At 37.9% G+C, this 20,411-nt stretch overlaps 1 protein-coding gene across 5 annotated transcripts in view; it reads left to right on the forward strand.

Annotated features, from left to right (window-relative positions):
* The window catches only part of RBM33 (RNA binding motif protein 33), a 100,197-nt gene that overhangs the window by 24,244 nt on the left and 55,542 nt on the right, over positions 1 to 20,411 (forward strand). For 4 of the 5 annotated variants that reach the window (XM_064703895.1, XM_064703894.1, XM_064703896.1 and 1 more), the window contains exons 7-10: positions 4,930 to 5,101; positions 9,901 to 10,106; positions 12,068 to 12,224; positions 17,364 to 17,422. In XM_064703895.1, the coding sequence (XP_064559965.1) occupies positions 4,930 to 5,101; positions 9,901 to 10,106; positions 12,068 to 12,224; positions 17,364 to 17,422 (594 nt within the window). Of the gene's footprint in view, positions 1 to 4,929; positions 5,102 to 9,900; positions 10,107 to 11,920; positions 12,225 to 17,363; positions 17,423 to 20,411 lie in introns of all 5 variants that reach the window. The other variant, XM_064703893.1, reaches the window with a different exon arrangement.

A 20,411-nucleotide genomic window follows, 5' to 3' on the forward strand; every position in this document is an offset into this window, starting at 1 on the left:
GCCAGACTTATTGTTGTAAAAGCACAGCTTCATTTTGGGAGCATGAACTCCAGAGTGAGAATTCTCTAATAATCACATTGTCTAAACTTGTCTAATTCAGAATTAAATTTGTTTTATTCAAAATTACCATTGATACAAGTTTTTAATTTGTTTTGCAAAAGAAACTTTTATGGAATTTGTTCATCATATATGGTGAATATTTTGGCCATGCCTTCAGTTACTCTACATTTTGGCTTTATTCTCATGGTTTGTAGATTGTCACAGATTTCTTTTTTCCAAAACAGTACCATCTTTTTTTCCTTTATTATTTTGTATGGATCTTACTTCCATTTGGCAGTAGGCTCACAGTTGCACTCTCTAAAGATTGGGAGAGAACCTTTGTAGAGTATTCACTTCTGTTCATTGCCTGGTTAGATGCCTGCCTCCAGCTCTGAAGAGTTCTGTTCTTTATTCAAGTGTTAAGTAACAGCACTTTTCCTTAAATCTCATAACATTCAGTGCTTGTAAACAGGGGTAAGGGTTGGCATTTCCTGCAACAGAAGAGTGGAGCTGTATTGGATGTGGTACAAAGAAAGAACATTATTATCTCTTGGTTGAAATTTGGCATCTGAGTAACAGAGAAGGATGTTGGGTGTTTTATTTTGAGCAGTTATCACATTAAAACCAGCTAAAGCCTCTTACTATATTGCATGAAGAAATAAGAAATCTTTTTGTAAACCAAGAGAAAAGCTGACTGGCTGGGGTATTGGAACGTGATGGGGGAAACAAGTGAATAAGGGAGGTGAGACAATTGTTACAAGTGGCACTCAGGTGGGAGAAGTGAGGAATAGGCAAGTAGAGTTTGTTTTTGAAACTGCTTAAAATTGCAGAACTTGAATTTTAAATAAACAACAAGTCTCTGTGACTTCCTTGAAAAATGTAGCATTGCTTCAGGAAATATTTTTGTCCTCCTGAGGTACAAAGCAAAACCCAACACCCAGAAGTTTCAGCAGCAAATAGGTGTGACAGGACAGCCACATGATGTATCATGTCCTAAATATTTTAGAGGGAAAATATCACTAATTACTTCTGTGAAGTGTTCATAAAAATTAAATCTCATGAAATTGGAATTCATAATGTCTTTGTTTTATATTGAAAGTAATCTGTGAAGTCAATGATAGAGGATTTATCATTGCATAATTTAAGCTGTGTCTTGGGTGAAGAAGTGCTGCATACTGCTTTTCTTTTGATAGAATCAAGGCTTGGGAATAAAAATACCCATATGTCTTTCTTTTGTAGACAAAATAATATATTATGTCTGATATGTTGCATCTGTGCTTAGCCAAAACTTCTGCACTTCAGTTCTGTTGTTCAAGTTTGAAAACACGACCTGCCAGCATGGAAGAAAGTGGTGAAAAGAGTGCAAATCAAACCAGCCAATTTTTAAACATATTATAAGGCACTTAGATTTGGTTTTTGATTCCATTTTTCATCTGTGGAATCGAGGTGCCCTTGAAATAGGTGTAATATCCTCCTTTCTGCCCTGTTATTTCTTGATCCCCTGGGATTGAGCAACTGCATCTTCTTCAGTGTTAACCTGTAGGAGATGCCTCCACTTCCTTTTTTATGGCTTCTTAGTAGAAGTTCTTTGTTTCACCTTTAATTTAGTTGTTTTTGCACATCTTCTGGATGTCTGGAACAAAGCTCTCCTGAACCCTGTGTGGGGGGATCCCGTGTCTGAGGGGGATCCCATCTTTGGGAGGATCATGCTGTGTCAGTGTTCGTGCAGCTTCCCTTGGGCAGTGTCTGACACCGTTCCTGTCAGCTGCTCAGGACATGATCAGAACCCAGTGTGAGGAGTCCTGCTCAGTGGCTGGGATTTAGGGCACAGTTACTGAATGAGGATGGCAGGAGCCCCTGACCTTGTGGCACCAGAAAGGTCATTCTGTTTCTGTGTAAGGGTCAGCAAAGCTCTGTGGTAGCTTTGTGCAAGGTGTCATAGTGGGAAATGTAGAGCTCCCTTTGGGAAGCCTGGGCTGGTGAGTCCAGTGCAGTGACCTCAAGTGGCCATTCAAGGACTGTTAATATCTATGTTAATATTCATGATTAGCAGGTATTAAAGCCAATCCTGTAAGTAATAATAAGGCTTAATTCTGTGTCTGCAGTTGTCTTTTTGAAACATAGAATCCATTCATGCTGTATCTTGGCAAAACAGCTTCTGTTTGGCTGGAAGGTGGAAAAGATCCTGTAGGAATCTTGCATTTTCCAAACTGCAGGGGAAGGGTGTGTGCTCCTACCCTGCTCAGCCAGACTTTCGTGGAGCTGTGTGGAGAGAACTTATGGGTGGCTGTCAGACATGTTTGTGTCTCCATTGCATAAATCCCTCAATAAAAGGTGTAATGGGTGTAATCAGATTTGGACATGGGTCAGTTACCATTCCCCAGCACTGCCTTGCCTTGGTGCCTGCTTTTCATTGGCTCCTATGATATTTTTTTTTTGTCTTTGATATTTAATGCTTTTATGGCTGTTGCTGGTTAATGGGTGGCATGAGCATTATGCTGATGAATAAATGGAGTCAGACCAAGACTTCAGAATTGGTATAAGTGGGTAAGAGTAGAATAATGCTAGTCTAGAAAAGTTTGGAATTTTTTTTATTGTTCTATAGGCAAGTCTAATAGTATGTCAGAAATTAGGATGTTTTCTTATATTTTCTTTTTAGAATAGATTTTTTTTTTCCAGAATGAATAATTGTCAAAATGCAATAGAGTTTCAGGGGTTTTTTTTAACAGTATTTCATTAAAACATAGCAGAAGTTTTCAGGTCAATGTATACTTCATTATTCTTTCTAGTACTGATTCTGAAGTTTGAGCTACACATAGAACCTTGCACAATTAAGTTTAGCACTCACAGATGAGATTATATGATTACCAGTCTTTGATTAATAAAAACCAGAATTCCAATGTAGCTTCTAAGGGCCCTGGATGTGTCTGGGGTTTGTGCTTTATAGTAAAGCAGGAGGCTCAGTGTAGAGTAAGCATGTCTTGCAAACCAGCTGCTCCAGTTCTGACTTCCAAATCCTGATCCTGAAGGAAAAGTTTCTAAAAGGAAGAAGTCAGACAGTTAAATTATGGAGTTTGTGATATTTATGAAAATACAGATTTAATAGAGATATTGCTTCTCCTTGCTCTTTTGGGAGTCCCTCTTTTCAAGTAAAATGCCAGCCCTGTCTTTCTCTTGGTGTTGTTTGTTTTCATTAAACCATGTTAGCATCTCTTTCCTTGCTAACATCCCTCCTCTGTTCCATGAGTATCAAATGCTTGCTCTCAAAGGTGTTTTGATTATATGTGGATATGTTAATTACACCAGTTGTGCTCAGTTGGGTTTGCTTTTGAGGTTTGGATTTCTTTCAGTCTTGTTGAAGGTGGTTTATTCCTCCTGCTTTTACCTGCTTTTTTCTAAAATATGATAAAGTTGTTACACCAAAATAAATATATTTGTAACATGAAAGCCTTAAAATCTTTTGTAAAATTTGACTGTTCTCTTAGTTGTATCTTGAAGCAGTTTTGTGAGGTCAGGAAATGGAGGGCTTAAAAGTTTGTCTGGAATGGATAAAACACAACTTGGGATCCGTGGCCCATTAAAGCCCTGTAACCGAGTATACACATCATTTATTCACCAGACCAAAGCTGGAGTAGCTTTGAGCTTGAGTTCATCAGGTTTGCTGTCTTTTAAAGCAGAAACTGTTTTGCCAGGTCATCCTGTCTCTGATCTTGCTTCACACACATTTTAATTTTGGTTATGGATGAAGTTAGGCTGCTGCATAGGGAGATTGGCAGTCTCTTGCACAATTATGCTATTAATTCTTTCTTGATTTGTGATTTAATATCTGTCCACCTGACTGTCACACTTGCTGTGCCTTTCCCATATAAATTTCTGCACTGATCTGGTTAATTAGAAGATTAAACCATTTTTGCATGTTAGATTTGGCTCATTTTTTAACTGTCCTCAAGCAGCATTAAATTTATGATGTATTTAGTGGCTTTGCATAGAATTAAAATGCATGTGCATTTTAATTTAACAGGCTCTAAGAAATGAACAAGTAGGCTTGTACAAGAAATAATCAAATACACAGTAATCAAAAATTTTTATGGAGAATCACATGATATTAGAACACTTCTAATGCTGTAGAAATCCAGTATAACTTGTGTAACACTCTGGACATTTTCATCAGGTCTACATGTGAAAATGGAATCTTTTTCTAAGTTTCTATTCATTTGAAGGAGAGGGATCCATTTTCATGTGGAACATTGTTTTATTTAAATAAACGTTCTAGAGAGAACTGGAAAGTAAATTCCAGAAGCATTCCGATAGCATCCAGAATATAAATTTGCTATTTCCAGTTTTATCCAATCTTATTCTCCCATCCATTACTGAATTGAAACTGGGAGGTATTTGAGGAGAAAAGTAAAGGCATACATACCTCGAGGAATGGGACTGAGATACAAGGTTATCTTGTTTGGTTAGGTTTTTTTAACAGCATGGTACTGACAGTTGTTAAAAGATGAAAAAAAAAATAGGATTTTACTGTTCTGTTATTTGAATCTGGTAGTAACCAAAGTTTGCATCATAGTCAATTCAGTGATAAAAATCTGTTTGCAGAAGTACCTACTAATCAGATGGAGCTTCTAACTAGAGTTTCAATAATCCCTTAAATATTATAGCAAATTTATTTTCTAAATGTGTTTTACTTTATTGTTTATCATGTAGTACATATATTTTTATTTTTAAAAAATCACCAGCTCTTAAATGTTCACTGAATTATATATGAGCACAATGTATAATGCCAGCAAAATTTGTAGAAAGGGGCTTTTAAAGAAAGCTTGCTTTTGATACTGTTTATAAGAGACTTGGTTTTTTGAGGCTACATGTCCTCTGGTTTTTGTGATTTAGGCAGCTATTGGGTCTCTGGAACTTCAAGAAGAAACAAAAGAAGAGTCTGATGAGGAGGAGGATGATGATGAAGAGTCCGGACGATTACGTTTCAAAACCGAACGGAAAGAAGGAACCATCATCAGGCTCTCAGATGTGACAAGAGAAAGGAGGAACATTCCAGAAACTTTGGGTGAGGCTTTGTGGCAATGGATTGTTTTGCAGAGCTCTAATGAATGGTAGTAAAAGGCAGAAAGGGTGTTTTAACTGAGTTACATTCCAAATGGGTTTGCAACCATGAGACCACATTTCTACAAACCACACAGAGACTGTATCTTGTTTATACAAAAGGTTTTGGTGGCTTGACAAAACAGAATATTTTAAAAAGAAGAATGCTCTGGAATAACTAAATTTCTGCACATAATTACAAGATAAAGGACAATTGCATTTGTTTTCATCTGTCTGTGGATTTAGTTTTAATATAAAAACAAGACCAGCCAATAAGGAGAAAACCTTATAGTGGAGCATGACTGTTAAGGGAACAGTGATTTGAATTAGACTTTTCAATGTAGTTCTGAATAATCTGGGATGTAGCTCTGAGATAGAAGGAAAGGATGAGTGCACATATGGATGATTCTATAAAGAGGTTTTTAAACTGATGTTTGGCAAAACCGCAATATTGCTGTTGTGAAATGGTTTCTGTTCATACTAGTTTTTCTTAATGATTTGTTGATAGAGACCAGATAACTTATGGCCGTGTGGTAGAAGGTTAAACCACAAAAAATTCTGTTTGCATATATAAATATCTGCTTCCTTTTAAGATTATAGAGCAAATTTTTTACAGCTGCTATGGTTTAAAAATGAAATTTCATTGCAGACCTACATCTCCTTACTCTAAAATATGAACATAGTTCAGAAAACACTTAAAGAGGAATTAACATTTCAGTTGAAGTTACAAACGTAATTTCCATCCTGTCACATTTTGGTGACCTTTTGTGACAGCTTGTCTCTATTGGAGGAATGCATTCTTACTTACTGATTAAAGATGTCATTTGAAACCATTTTATTACCAGCAATAGTGAAATTAATCTTGACACTTAGAGACACTGGAAAAATAATTGCTGATTCACTGCATTAACTGTGTGTGAGAACTGTACAGTCAAGATGAGACCAAGTGTGTGCTGGTAAAAAAGATGTAAAAATACAGTGTTCTCAGTAATTTGCTAAGATCTTTCCTAAACAGTTCTTCATCCAAGATAATGTAAAGAATGGATTTTCAAAGTTCAGAAGAGGAGTACTGTGGGACAGCTGTGCAATTGATTTCTAGCAATACCAAGTTTGTCACCTTTGATAAGAAGTACATTATCTTCTTTCAGTGCCTGTAGGTGAAGCCTTCTCAGAGTGGGAATAGTAATTATTCTTTGGATGTAGTCAGATCTTAAAGAATGTGAAGAGTAAAAATGTCTTTGGTATTACCAAATTAAAGTATTCCCTTTCTATCTAATCAAAAATACTCAACTCAAATCTTTAGACTTCTGCAGAACCAATTGCAAAGTGCTAACAAAGGTCAGTTTGGATGTGGCAGTACTTCTTGTTATGCCCTGCTTAGCTGGCTTATGTTCACTGTGATGCCTCATGTCTGAGATTTCAGGCAGGGCTGGGAAGTTGAAGTGTTCTAAATTTGTCCAGTTGCTCTGTGTGCAGAAGCACAGAGTGTAATCAGTTTGCAGATCTGGATGATGAGGAGAAATGACAACATACTGCATATATATGTAAATGAATATGTATTTGTGGTTGTGCACGAGTTCTTAGGCAGAGAGGAGCTGTATTCATGTGAATGAACACCTGGCTGTGCTTGGAAGAGCCCAGGGAGGGAAGGAGAATCTCTTCTTCCTCTGCTTATCCCTTCTTTTCTTGAGCAGTCTGAGGCTGCTTTCAGGGAAGCAGGGACTGTTTCTGTTGCTTCCCTCCTTGGAAAACCTTCTCCTGTGCCTTCTCCTCTGATCTGTGTGTGGGGCACAGTGCTCTCAAATTCAATATGCAGCCCCCTCATAACAGAGCTGATATTTTGATGTGTGGTGGGTGATATGTAGCTACATGCAGCACTTGAGGTGCTCATGGCATCAGTCTTAACTTCTGCAAGAGGATGCTGAACCTGCACTTATGTGTCTAAGCAGTGGCACGTTGTGGAGGAAATATACTTGATGTTGATGTAATCGTCTTATTTTTAAAATCCAGTTTTTATATTGTACTTCTGTGGTCATAGGTGCAGTATGTGTGTGAATTTTTGTGTGGTTTTGTTTGGGATTTTTTTCCAAAGCTGGTCCCTACTCTGGCTGAAAAACTGAAAGTTTGGACTGTGCCTTTAAGGACATGGCCTTAAAAAACTGAGAAATTTTGTGTAAAGCGAGGAGGAAAACAATTTATGTATTTTAAAGGGAGTGATTCTGCACATCCAAGATTGACAGACTTGACTTTGCATGGATGCTGTCATTCCCTCCCCAAGCTTTATCAGCACAGTGCTCTGAAGTAGTTTTGTAAGGAGCAGCCCATCCTTGTTTCTATTCAGTGTCCTTCAGTGTGTGCTCAAGAGGCTGAGAGACTTGGCCATAGTCTTGCTTTTTAGGAAGCTTAGCTCTGTTCCCAGGTTCATTAAAAATTGCCTTCCTCACATGTGATTTCTAAGCTATTTAATAGGAACTTGCTTCTTACCTTGCTTTGACCATCATTGGTAGGTACTTGTTGCAATAACTGAACTTTGTTTTCCAGACTCCAGTGCTGAGTTCAGGGTTGTAGTGTGGAAGATGTCAGAGAAATTGGACAGAAATAGGACAGAAGTGCCTGTCCTATTTCTGGGAGAACAAAACATCTGTCCAAGCAGCAGAACGCTCAGGATGCCCTGCAGGACTTGGATGGTCTCTGGATAAGGGATAGAGAGACTCTTGCAGCATAGTGGCACTATTTTCCCTCTTGAATGTATGGAGAGTAGGGATCTGTCTTTCAGGCAGGTCAGGTCAAAGCCCACATTTGCCCTTCAGTGTTTGTGGGTTTCTGAAGAAACACAGCTTGATTCACGTGTGGAGAGGAAGACTTGAAATAAGAGCTAGATAGTTTTTCCCATCTAACCAGCATTTTTGATCCCTGGCAGCCAGAAATGGCTATGGCAGTTGTGTTACTCGCATCTGATGTTTTGAATTGCTTTGGGCAAGAGTACATTTCTCTAAATTTTTGCCAGAAATGCACATTTCATAGTAAGACTTGAGGGACTGTGATTTCTTCCCTCATTCTAAGCGTTGTGTAAAATTTTCTTGATAAAGCCTGATTGTCTTGGGCTCTGCTGTGCCTTGAGGGCAAAGGTAGCATTTCATAAGAATATTTGTTAAGGCTTTATGCCATTCAATTGTGGTGTCAGAGTGGAGAGAAAAGGAGGTAGAGAAACTTCTCATCACCAATGTGCAAAAGCGAAATAGGAAACTCGGGCAGATCCTGGGCTTTTAGAAGTCTGTCATGTTTGCTGTGTTCTTACAGGCCATCAGCAAGTTCAGAACTTTTAAAAATTGAAAAGCTCCTGCTTTGTGGAGGTGCTGAATACTTCTGAAAACTGGGACATGCAAATTTACAGTCTTTGCAGCTCAGTCATGCAGATAGTTTTTGTAGCAAAGTAAGAACAACTGCCGCAGAGGGAATGCTCAGTGCTCACCCTTTTCTGCCCTTCTGTCAATCCTCAACTTCAAAGACTAACAGAGATTACTTATGAAGATGTTAAAGATGGAAGTGGTTTAAGTAGCTTTGGCCTTTAGACTCACAAGAAATTGTTAAGAGTTTTCTAATTGATTTAGTTATGTATTCGTGGGAGAGGATATCTCATGGTGTGGAGACAGTAGTAATGTCTCCTGCCAGATACTAATTACTGTAATTCTGATATTATGGCCACTGTGTGTAGTATTGACAAGTAAATACCATATTAATTCAAAATATGCTTTTATTTGTCACGAGTGTGTTTGTTTTTAGTAGTTTAAATTTGCTGTGTTAGAGGCAGAAATCCATATTAGGGTTAACAAAGGATCTGACTAGCACATGGCAAAAGATTCAGCTGCATGTTTGAGTTAAAGTTTATTACCCCTTGTAAGTGATTGAAACCTGGTGAGTGGTTCTGCTTATACTTTCATGGTGTGTTTTCTGAAGTCTGTTGTAGGCCTTTTCTGTATTTTCAAGTGATTTCGTTACCTGGGTATGTTACTGCATCATTTTAATGTTGTCAGCACTATCCAAGGCTTCAAGCAAATTTTTCATCTTTGCTAAGTACCATGTGTTTTCTGGTGTTTACCTGTGGTGTGAGTTGAGTGGGTGTTACCAGCAGCCAAGTGTTTGACTTGAGCTAAGCACAGATTTTAATGTGTGCTCTCTCTTCAGTGGAATTACTACTTGTGAAGTACAGTTGGTTCTTAAACCACATACAGTAAAACAAAAATTAAATAGTTATGTACTAGAAACACTTCAGCAGGCAGAATGTTCTTCTTTGGAATGGGTCAATGTGCAGAAGAGTGGTGCATAAAATCTGTTTATATGGAAGACTCAACAGATCCTTTACTGTAAAGTTTACTGCAGATTCATTGTCTTGCTTGACATCTGCAGATAAGTGAGATGTTAAAGATAACAATGCTTTGAGGGGAGCCACAGCCTTCTCTTAGAGCAGAAGACAGACTTCAATACCATCTTGAAAAAGAAAACAACCAAACCTTTTTGTTCATGTTTGTTTCATTTATCTGCTCGTTTTTTGCCTGTGCAGAAGGCAGAAGTGTCTGTGCTTTTCCCTTTTAAAGATGTTTTAACAAAATGTTACCATGCCACCTAAAGGAGATCAAAGTGCCTACAAATTTAATGTTAGTTGCAGGGATTCTTCTGTAGTTCTGGCAGTGTTCTATTTGTCATTGTGTTTTCCACCTTTTCAGCACGAAGCTAAAATAATTTTCCCCATTTGTCTCTCGGCAGAGCTCTCTGCAGAAGCCCAGGCAGCACTACGTGAGTTTGAAGAGAGGGAAAGGCAGCTCAAGCAGGGGCGATACGGCTCCAGGAGAGGAGGGAGAAGAGGAGGCTCTGTCATGTGCCATGGAATGGGAGACCAAAGGAGAGACAATAATGACAGGGGAAGAATGAAGGATCACAGGCCTGCACTGCTGCCAAACCAGCCATCAATGGTACCTTTCAATCCTTAGTATTCTTTGAGCATCCTTGCAGGAAGTTGTAGAGAAATGTATTTTAAATCATGAATCTTTGCAAAGATGGGATATATATTCCAGTGTACACCTTCTGCTCTTTTTGGGCACTCTTAGGCAGTGTGGGCTTTGTGTGATGTGATGATTGCCAAGTATGTGCTTAGTCCTGTTACTGGTGTCACCTTGAGCAATCTCAAGACCTCCAAATGAAAAGTGCATTTTGACTGATGAGTCATAATCAGACTTAACTGCTGGTTTGCATGAGGATGGAGGAAAAACTGAATTCCTCTGAAAAGTCTACATGCAACATGGAAACATGTTCAATCCTCCATTATTTATAATAATGTAATTTAAAAAATATGATTTAGTAAAATGCTTCTTGGCTTCTGTCAAGGTAATGTTTTTGCTAATACTTCTTTGAAAAATCTATTTACATATAAGCTGTGCTACCTTATGGAGGTGAATAAAACCCTAGGACAGTAATCAGCACTTCACTGCTAGATACGTTATTATTTTGGGATTTCAAATGAAATTTAGCTTTGTTACTACTTTCTGTTTCTCTGCTGTGCTTTGTATCACAATATTAAGGCTTTACTTTTCCCCTCAAAAAAACCTTACAAAAACCAAAACCATCTCCAGCAAGTGATCAAGAGGTCAACGCTTATTTTTGTTCACTGTCATAAAATATACTGGAAACTGAGATTGTAGAACAAAGTCTTTATGTATCTTTGCAGGACAAGGTCATCTGTGTTAAAACAAAGGTGATTTTTTCCAACAGCAGTAAGTAGGTGCTGGTCACTAGCAGGAGTCAGTGGATATCTCAGTGCTTGAGAGCCCTGCAGTAGTAAATTTTGTGCTTTTTAAGCAGTGAATGTTGAATATTTTTTTCTGTTTTGCTGCAGTCATTGCAAGCTATTTTGATTTTAAGTGTAAATATTTTTGTGTTCATCACAGTGTCTTTTTGTGCATACTATGTAGCTGCTTTGCTTTATGTACCCTGAAAGAAACAAGAAACAGTCTGTCACACCTTTGTTGCTAAAAGGTTGCCTCCTTGGGCCTCTTCTTGCACTGCCTCTTGGAAGTTGCTGGTGTAGGACTGAGATCTAGTAACAGTGACTTGAGAGGCAGAAGAATGTCTCTGAGAAGAGACACTATTTTTTTTGTTAGCACTGATTTTGACCATTTGTTTCTAGGAGTTGAGCAGCAAGAAACTTTCTTCTATGTTTGGAAGGAGACCTGTGAAATATATCTTCAAATGAGTTTTTTCTTCAAGCAGTATAGATAGGTGTGCTGCATTGATATTAAAGAATATTTGAATTTGTGCTGCACTGATGCCTGAATTTGTATTTTAACTTTTGTTGCTAGTGCTAGGTCTGTTATCTGAGAGAGGCTCTTGTATACATGAGAGAAGAGGTAGTGGATTTGTTGTGATACTAGGATTCAGATTTCTAGTGATCTCCACATAAATCTTATTGCAGTTAATAACACTGACCTATGCAGAGCCCTGACTACATATGAAACCAGACAGTTTCACTGTTAAAAATGAGTGAATATGTCTGAATTCCCTGTGCTTCTTTGCTCTTTGTTGCTTTCTTCTTCACATGAATGTTTTTGATTGCTCCTTTGCTTTCCTGTGCTGATGGTTTTCGGTGGATCCAGTTGATTTTAGGGAAAAGAAAATTTTTGTTCATAATTGCCCTTAATTGTTCTCCAGAGATGTCTTGGTTTTGTGCTCATTTATGTCACGATATTTTAACTTTAAAGCCTAGTGACTCTGTTCTTTTGTCTGACTTTAGACTCACTCTCAGAGGTTAATTCCAACACACCAGCAACCTGTTATGAGTCTGTTCCAGCAGCAACAGCAGCAGCAGCAACAACAACAGCAACAGCAGCAACAACAGCAGCAGCAGCAGCAACAGTTACAATCTCTGCTTCCTTTACAGCATCAGCATCATTCTTCTCCTCCTCCAGGGCTACATATGCCCCCTCAGATAGAAACACCTCGAATAATGATGACTCCCCCTCCAGTGACCCCCCAGCAGCCGAAGAACATCCACATCAATCCGCATTTCAAGGGGACCGTGGTGACGCCCGTACAAGGTGAGCAAGCTCAGCACCTTGCCAGTCATGCAAGCGTGACTCATCTCATTCTTTGCCAGAGATGGAACAATTTGTTTGTTTATCACTTCATGGAAATGTGCTTCAGGCTGCTGGGTTTTTTTTCTTGAAGCTTGAAACAAATGTTTTGCCTGAAGTAAGACATAATGTTGTTGGACTGTGGCCAGCTGAACAAGCAAAGCCTTTTCAGCTTTTACCATGTTTGCTATTTTAATGTAAAGCCTGAGAAGAGCATTAAAAATGGAAGCTGAAAAGAGAATGTGCTTTTCAAAAAACAATATCATTTTTCAAAACTAGGAAAGTACTGCAATTTGTAGATTTCCCAGGACTGTCTACCAGTTTCGGTGAGAGGGTACTGGGGTACTTACTCTGTGAAAGATACCAGTTGCTGTCCTTTCTTGACAAGATACATGCCCTCAATTCTCCTTTCCCAAAAGCACATCTGTAATTGTTTTGATTTGCAAATATATGTTTTCTCTAAGTTAACACAAGCATTTGAGCTACATTTCTTAGGGTAGCTCTCAGCAAAGCTGTTCATACTGCTGCTTATTTAGGAAGTGCTTAATCCCAAAGAGGGTTAAAAAAAGATACCTGCATAGCTCTGATTTCTGATTATGTTGGGACAAGACAGACTAAAGAAATACATAAATATTTATCCATATTTGCCATTAGGCTTTCTCTATGTTCCCCTTCTTCACATCAGCAGAACTCCAAGCCAGTGCTATCTTTGCTTCATTGATTTGACCAATGAAAAGCAGGAATTTGGCAGGGTAGAATATTGCCAGAGTATAGAGGTCTGTTCTGCTCCTCACATATGGCTTTGTCAGAGTTTATTTTGCTTTTCCCTGTGGTGCTTCTCACAAAATTATGCATCAGGACAGATTATCTGGAAACACTCCAAAAGAATCTTTACTTGTGGATTTGTACCTTCTGTGCATTTTTCTAGCACTACCAAAGTAAGTTACTGTTTAATGAGAAGCAAAAATTGCTTTTAGACTATTCTAGATGCCTTTTCTCTGTCCCTGTGAAACAGTACTAAATCTTTTCTATCTAGGTAAGCAATAATGTGATCATAATCCTGGGAATGGCTACTGAGAGTTTGTGCTTTTGCCTAATGTCAGAAATATCTTAATGTGTTTTCTTCCCTTTGTCTGAGGAGTTTTTTTTTTCACATTGCTGGGCAGCTTCAGGCTCTTCTCAGCTTTACCACTGTCTGTGGCATTGTATCTGTTGCAGGTCTCTTGCTTGATCTTGTTCAGTTTTTCAGTCTTTATGCACATCCTTATTTCCAGAAAGCTGTGTACCTCCTGCAGGTTAGGAGATCTTCAGTATTGAATTTGTAAAGGGGAGGGTGTTTTGGGGTTGTTCAGATCTTAGATCTGCTGACTTTATGTGCACATTCATTTCTTGACTTGTAGAAGTTCAGGTGTTCTCCTAGACTGAGCAGCCCTGCAGAGTGAGTTGAGATTGTTGAATGGTGTTAAAACCTGCATTCAGCAAGGACATTCTGTGCTCTGTGTATTGATGGCAGCTGCTTCATCTGAAATCCCTTTGTGCCATTCATTTTACTTGGCAAGACTACTGAGTTTTTCTGCTAATAGATGTGCAGCATACTATTAAATATTATCTTTTAAGTCACTGTAGAAATTTCGTCTTCTTGATTAGAGAGCATCTCTTGGAAGCTGAGTCTCCTGCAGTGACTGAGAGTAGGGGCCATCTCAGTCCTAATCTGTAGCAGTACAGTTATGTCACATGAAAATAAACACTTGCACACATAAGGAAAATGTGAAAATGTGTTGGAAATTAGGAGCTTTCTGTAGATAAATGAGCATAATTCTAACATCTTCAATGGTTTTTGCATATTAAGGTGAATTTTAAAGCAGTCACTGCAGGCAAGTGGTAGATAGAAATTCCAGTGTAGGAAGTGCTGTTCCAAGCTTCCTCTTAAAAAGTCTTCCTTTAATCCATCTGCTTGAATCCCCAGTAAGCAGAGACTGGTTTGGCACCAAAAGGGTGTGTTCCACTTGCAGCCTCATTTCTTTCAGGGTAACAGGAAGGATGAAAGATTGACTTTGTGTTCTTGACGATGTCCTGCCCCTTGTTGGCTGAACATATTTCCAGATACATGAGAGGCTTTACACATTAGAGAATGCAGTCAGATAGGTGCAAAGTTTATTGGGATTCTCTTGTTGAAAATGTGATGCCTGGAAGCTAAAAATGCCATGTCTAGAAGTGCATGATATGCACACTTAGGTTCTGGTAATTTTAATGGTGTGCTGTCATGTTTTAGTGTAGACTGGCATTTTTTCCTCTCTAATTTTATGGCAGGATAAAGCTCACACGCTTCTAATTGTCAGCACCAGGGACACTTTTCCTAAGTGCAGATCATAGAAATACACTTTTTAAACATCTTTTTGGTTTGAGTAAGTCTTGAAATGCTTAGACTGTATCAGTATTTTCTAAAATACACTCAAACCTCCTGTAAATTGCTACAAAATTTTCATGTGAATAAAAAACCATCTATAAGAGCTCTTACTAGACAACCACTTCAGCCTGAAAAGGAGTAGAAACACTGTTGAGGAATCCTATCATAGGCCTATTCCTTTGATGTTTCAAAGGCAAATCTCTTTACAGTGGCCACCATCTCCCTGCCCAGCCTTGAATCCTGATTTGAAAAAACAGTAACTTTCAAGTCAGTTTTGTTTCAAATGGATTGCTACTATTTTTTGTCTTTGAAGTTTCATAAATGATTAAGGAGTTGGACTATCAAGCCCCTAAAAGATGAGGCTCTGTGGATGCCTGCTGCAGGTACTGTGCAGTTGGTGTTCAGCTGTGCCTCCTGTGGCATTTGAATCCCATATCTATTATTGTCTTGTCTCATATCTTTTTTTTTGTGTCCTATTCTGCAAATTATTTTTGAGTTGTAGGTAGTGATTTTTGCTGAATGTGTGTCCATACTTGAGTATGATCCATTTATTAGTGCAGGACAACTGTACATAGATGCACTGTGAAGTACTGATTTAACCTGTGATAATAGGTGTTGCATTTTTTCCCTTAAATGTTTATACCACCAGTAACTATTTCAGGGATCCTGTGGTGCTGCCAAAATTGACATGAACTAATGAGCAGTTTGTGGCAGCTCACTATGCCATTTACCTTTTGAAAACTGTTTGGTGTCTTGGGAACAATCACGTTGTAATTCTCCTGAATAATCAGTGTGGGAATTGCTTCTTCATCTTTTCCAGTATAGTGTTGGAATTTATAGCAAGAAGCAATTTAATCTTCTTAAAATAGTTTCTTACAACATGCTGTGTATTATTTTTGAAACATACTTTTCACACCTATGGAATATTTGACATCAAGTAAATGAGGGCTTGAGACTTCTTTGCTGCTTAAGCAAGTGTCCAAGGATTGAAAGGGCACAGAGTTTGAACTACTATCTTTCATGAGTATTAAATTAATTTGTTGAAAATATATAAATATATGAATTTATATGCTACTGCTGGAGGCAGGATACTGAAATAGACTCTTGTTCAGTTGACATTTCTCTACATTTCCCACCTTATGCCATTTTTCTCAGTGCCTCTTTGACCTGTAGTACCTGAACTATTTTAGGACTAGGTCTGTCAAGAGCATCTTACCAATTTTTTTCTGTGTGGCCATGGCTGTTTGATACCAACAGATGTTCATTAGAAGCCAGGATGAAACTCTTGCAGTCATTTTCTGGTGTAATGTGATACAAAGCTTGCTCACAGTCCTCCTGTGCTGAAAGACTGCTGCAATTAGTTTACCCCATCAGTCTCTGAACCAGCAAACCACAAGTACTTAATGAAAGTGGATAGAAGCCAGGCATGGACATGAACTGAAAAAAACCTCACTAATGCATTAGTTCTTGTGCCTTGGTTACCAAGGGAAAAGGGATTTTTGAGGCATCTTAGCCAGCTCTGTGTTGGGAAATGCACCCAACTTCTCTCTCACACTAGAAGCATTTCTTAGCATCTTTCCTGCTCTGAAGTGTAACACAGGAGCTGTCTGCAAAGTCAGTGTTTAACCCTGCCTGGGAAATGTTTCCCTCTCACTTGCAGAAGTGCTAAAAACAAACTGGAGAAGAATCTTACTAAAAGCTTTTAGTAAATGAGCAACCACATTATGTGGTTGGAAATGCTTTATTGAACTTCTCCAGGCCTTTCATTTAATGTGGACATGTTTGTATTTTTTACCACTTACACAACTGTGAGAGTAAATAAAAAGTGCCCTGGAAAATAGAAAACTGTTGTTACACTTTGTATTCGAGATTGGAATATAGGCTCAGTTCCCGGGGTGATCCAGCTGTAGCACTTTGTGCATTTTGCCATACCATTAAGTGAATGTTTTGGGAAATAGCTTTTTGTGACTAGCATTTCAAAGTGCAGTTGTAAGGGCAAATCATCCATGTTAATCCCCCTGAAATACTACTTTTAGAGGTTATTTTTTCAGGAAAAGGTCTCCTGATTCTTCTTGGTATCTCTGTGCAATCTCTGTCTTTCATCTGAGATCAGCAGTTCTGTGATCACAGTTGCACACACACACACCACTGTGGTGGCAAGGCCAGACAGACTAAGTAGTTTTTGTGTGCTGTTAATTGCAGCTGCCTGCCTCCTCCTACCCTCGTGAGCAGTGTTTTTACCAGTTAGTGTCTCTTATGTTCATGCTCCTTGTGGTAGTTTGGTGGTGAGACTGGGAGATGCCTTGGAAATGTTGAGTGGCATGAAGTTGAGAAGGCAAATTAATCATGTATCCTTCTATTGGAAACGTGAAATTATTGTTAGTGTCTCTGTCAGCTTTGTCTAAGGGATGTCTTTGGCTGAATAACTATTCTAGTTTGTCTTCCTGCAACAAGGAGCAATTTAATTCTGGAAAAAAGCAGAACTAAATTATGCAAATTAACTAGGAGAATCCTAATTGCCCTGTTGCATGTTGTAGGGGAGGGAATGGTTGCTCAAAGTTAATTGTGGGAACTGTGACATGTGAGAGTAAAAGTAGCAGATTTTAATCATGGCTTTTTATTGCAAATGCTTTTGGAAATAACTACAACAACTGTTAGGTAAAACAAATGGTGTTAAAAGGTGCTTCTTGTTTCAGTGCCCTTGCTGCCAGTTCCTGCCCAGCCAAGACCTGCTGTAGGACCCCAGAGATTTCCTGTGAGTAGCAGCTGTTTCTTCTTCTCTGATATGGATAAGCATACATTTGCAAGGAAATATTAATATAGCAAATAAAAGCTGTTCTAGTGAAATATAATTTTAAGGATTTGTAAATATTGACAATACACTCTGCAGTTGAAAATGTTTGTTAAAAGCTTAAGGTCAATGGATTTTTGAGAGTAGAATTAATTTTGTTTAACTGTAAAATTGTTGAACCAGTCTCTCCAGTGGGAAAGGCATGAATGCATCTTGTCTTAAGGAATATGGGCTTCATTTTATTACTCAACTCTTTCTGTATAAATAAAATCCTTATTTTATTTGATATAATAAAAGGCTATTTGAAATAATCCCTAAGCTTAAAAAGCAGTCATATGTATTTATTGTAAAATGCAGCAATCATTTTTATCATTACTAAAGGTATTTCAACACTCTCATGTTTTTTATGAAAAAAATAGAACTGACATTGCATGACCTTGCTTTCTTTTATGTTTCTAATTTTGAAAACAAACCAGACACTTACCTGCTTCACTAGGTTAATTTCCCTTCATAATTATTTCATAATTATTTTAAACTCTATGAATGGAAAGGGTATGCTTCTGGAACTTTTCTCATCATTTCAGTTTTGTTATACTACATTTCTGGTTGAAATGGTTAGCAGGGTATCAGAATAAGCAAAAGACCTAGGTTGCAATATTACCTAAAATAATTTCAGGTAAAAACGAGTACATTATCCTTCCCAAATATATAAAACACACGAAAAAAATGTTGTGTGCAGTGCTGAAGGAGGAAAATAGATGTCTGAATATCTGTGAACTATCTCTGGCACAGAGATCAGATGTACTGGAAAGAAGCAAATTTCAGAAACCGCCTGTGACTTTTGATTGCACAGTGCAGACCTGGTTGTTTTTAATGCAGAATATTTTTCATACATGACTTGTGGCTGAGGAATTGTGATAACTGTATTTTGCAGAGAAACAGTCTTTACATTGCTGCATTTCTTCTGTGAAGTCTTAAAAAATTGAGTTGTAAACCCACAGCTTCCTTATGTAAATTCATGTTGTATCTTAAGGAAAATTTTTTGAGCTTTTTAAAACCTAAAATGATATAGGTTTTCAGAGGAAATAGTTTCTTCACTTTAGTATTATGGGGAGACCTTATTTACATTTTGAAAGAAATTTTAATTGTTATTTTTTATGGAAACAAGTGTCATGCATTTGTTTTTCTTTGATACTAAGTTGATTTGCCAGTAAACACAATTTGGTATGGAAAAGAAATTGGAGGATAAGGAGTATCTGTAAAGGCATTGTAATTGGCATCTTTGAAGTGTGTTTACATCAGCGTAGAAAAATTGGAAATTAATTTTTATTTAAATTGAGTGTGAAATTAGATTTTAGTTCTGTTCACTTTTGGGGTTACAAGTTGAGAAGTATTACAAACCTAACTGATGTAAATGCAGCAGTTTTTAAAAGGGAATAAAGTAAACTGAACATTTTTGTGTTGGCCCTTTGCTCCTTTAGCCTGCAGGAGAAACTTGACTGCTTGCTGTCTTCTTATTTATATTAGCAGTGCACAGAGAAAAGTCAGTATAATTAAATTTTCATAAGGAAGAGGATGAGGAGGGCTGACTTAACTGTGAGGGTCTGGCACTGTCATTTGGTTGCCCTGGTTTTTTTCCTACTTCAGCAGTAAGGTGCTGCATGACCCTGAGAAAGTTGCTTCATCTTTGCATGGCTCACTGGCTTATAAAGTGGACTTCCCCTATGAAGTACTTTATAAATTTTGCATGGGTTATCAGTCATATTAGGATTAGGAATTAAGTGTCACTGTGTACATACCTCATGTTTGTTTTATTAAATGTAGTATGTTAGCTCTTGAGCTGAAGACAAATTTACTTTCTGACTAACGTTTTATCTTGCAGAACTACCTTTTTTGCTGTTACATGTCAGATGCCTTTGTGCTATTATAATTCACTTGTTTATGTATAAATGTTGACTTAAAGCAATGCAGCAGTGGTTAGACAATTCTGACAAGCCATTTGAAAAAGATCAAAGACTTACTCCAGACTATGTACAGTTCATTCAGCCTTTTCTTCATTGTATAAAGAATCTCTGGATATGTAATAACTTGAATTTGCTCTTGTTTTTAAGATTGCATAATCAAAGGATAATAGTTAACTGATTTCTCTGATTGCTTTGCTTCTAAAAGATAGTGGGATTAGAATTAAATATTTGCAATCTGGTTTCTCCTTGAACTTTGAACTGGATGGTTTCTTTTCATTGAATGTGACAGAGGTGGAAACATGAAGAGACCAGAAGTGGGCAATGCCATAACTGAAGGAAAAATTTATCTCTGAGTCTCTATCTTATCTAGGAGAGAAACCTCTCAGTGCAGAGAGCCTGTGTGCTCCAAATATGGGAAGAACTTCAATCAGAGCTAATCAATTGCCAGTCCTAAATCTATTGGAAACCAGGTGTTGTTAATTTAGGGCTGATGAAATGACTTTGTAACCATGTAATGGTTAATTCTTACAACCTTCTGCAGAAGGATGTAATTGAAGGGTTGAACAAAGTTGTAATGAGCGTGTTAACATATGGTGTGAGACCTAAATTATAGGAAATAATGTAGTGCTGTGTCAGGCTAGTGTTGATCAGGACTGAACCTGCTTAGAGTGGGGGCTGATTAAATTCCCTTAATCTTGAATCTCAATTTTAGTATTTCAAGGTAGAGCTCATTGTTCAGTTATTTCTTTCTTAAAACTTAACTCCTGGAGTGTTTAGAGAGGGACTACTGGAAAAGACACAAGGGAATGAATCTGTGTTGTGTGCACAGAGTTATTTTAACACTTACAGTAATCTTGAATCAAGCAATCAAGTTGTCTTACCTGTTACTCTCTGAGCATTTGAGATGACTTGGTGTGAATGGTGTTGGAGAGCTGTTTGTAGCTGACAAGAACTGAATGAATGGTGGATCTGAGGTGTGCCACAGCTGA

Source organism: Zonotrichia leucophrys, chromosome 2 (genome assembly GCF_028769735.1).
Source record: "Zonotrichia leucophrys gambelii isolate GWCS_2022_RI chromosome 2, RI_Zleu_2.0, whole genome shotgun sequence".
Classification (NCBI taxonomy): Eukaryota; Metazoa; Chordata; class Aves; order Passeriformes; family Passerellidae; genus Zonotrichia; species Zonotrichia leucophrys.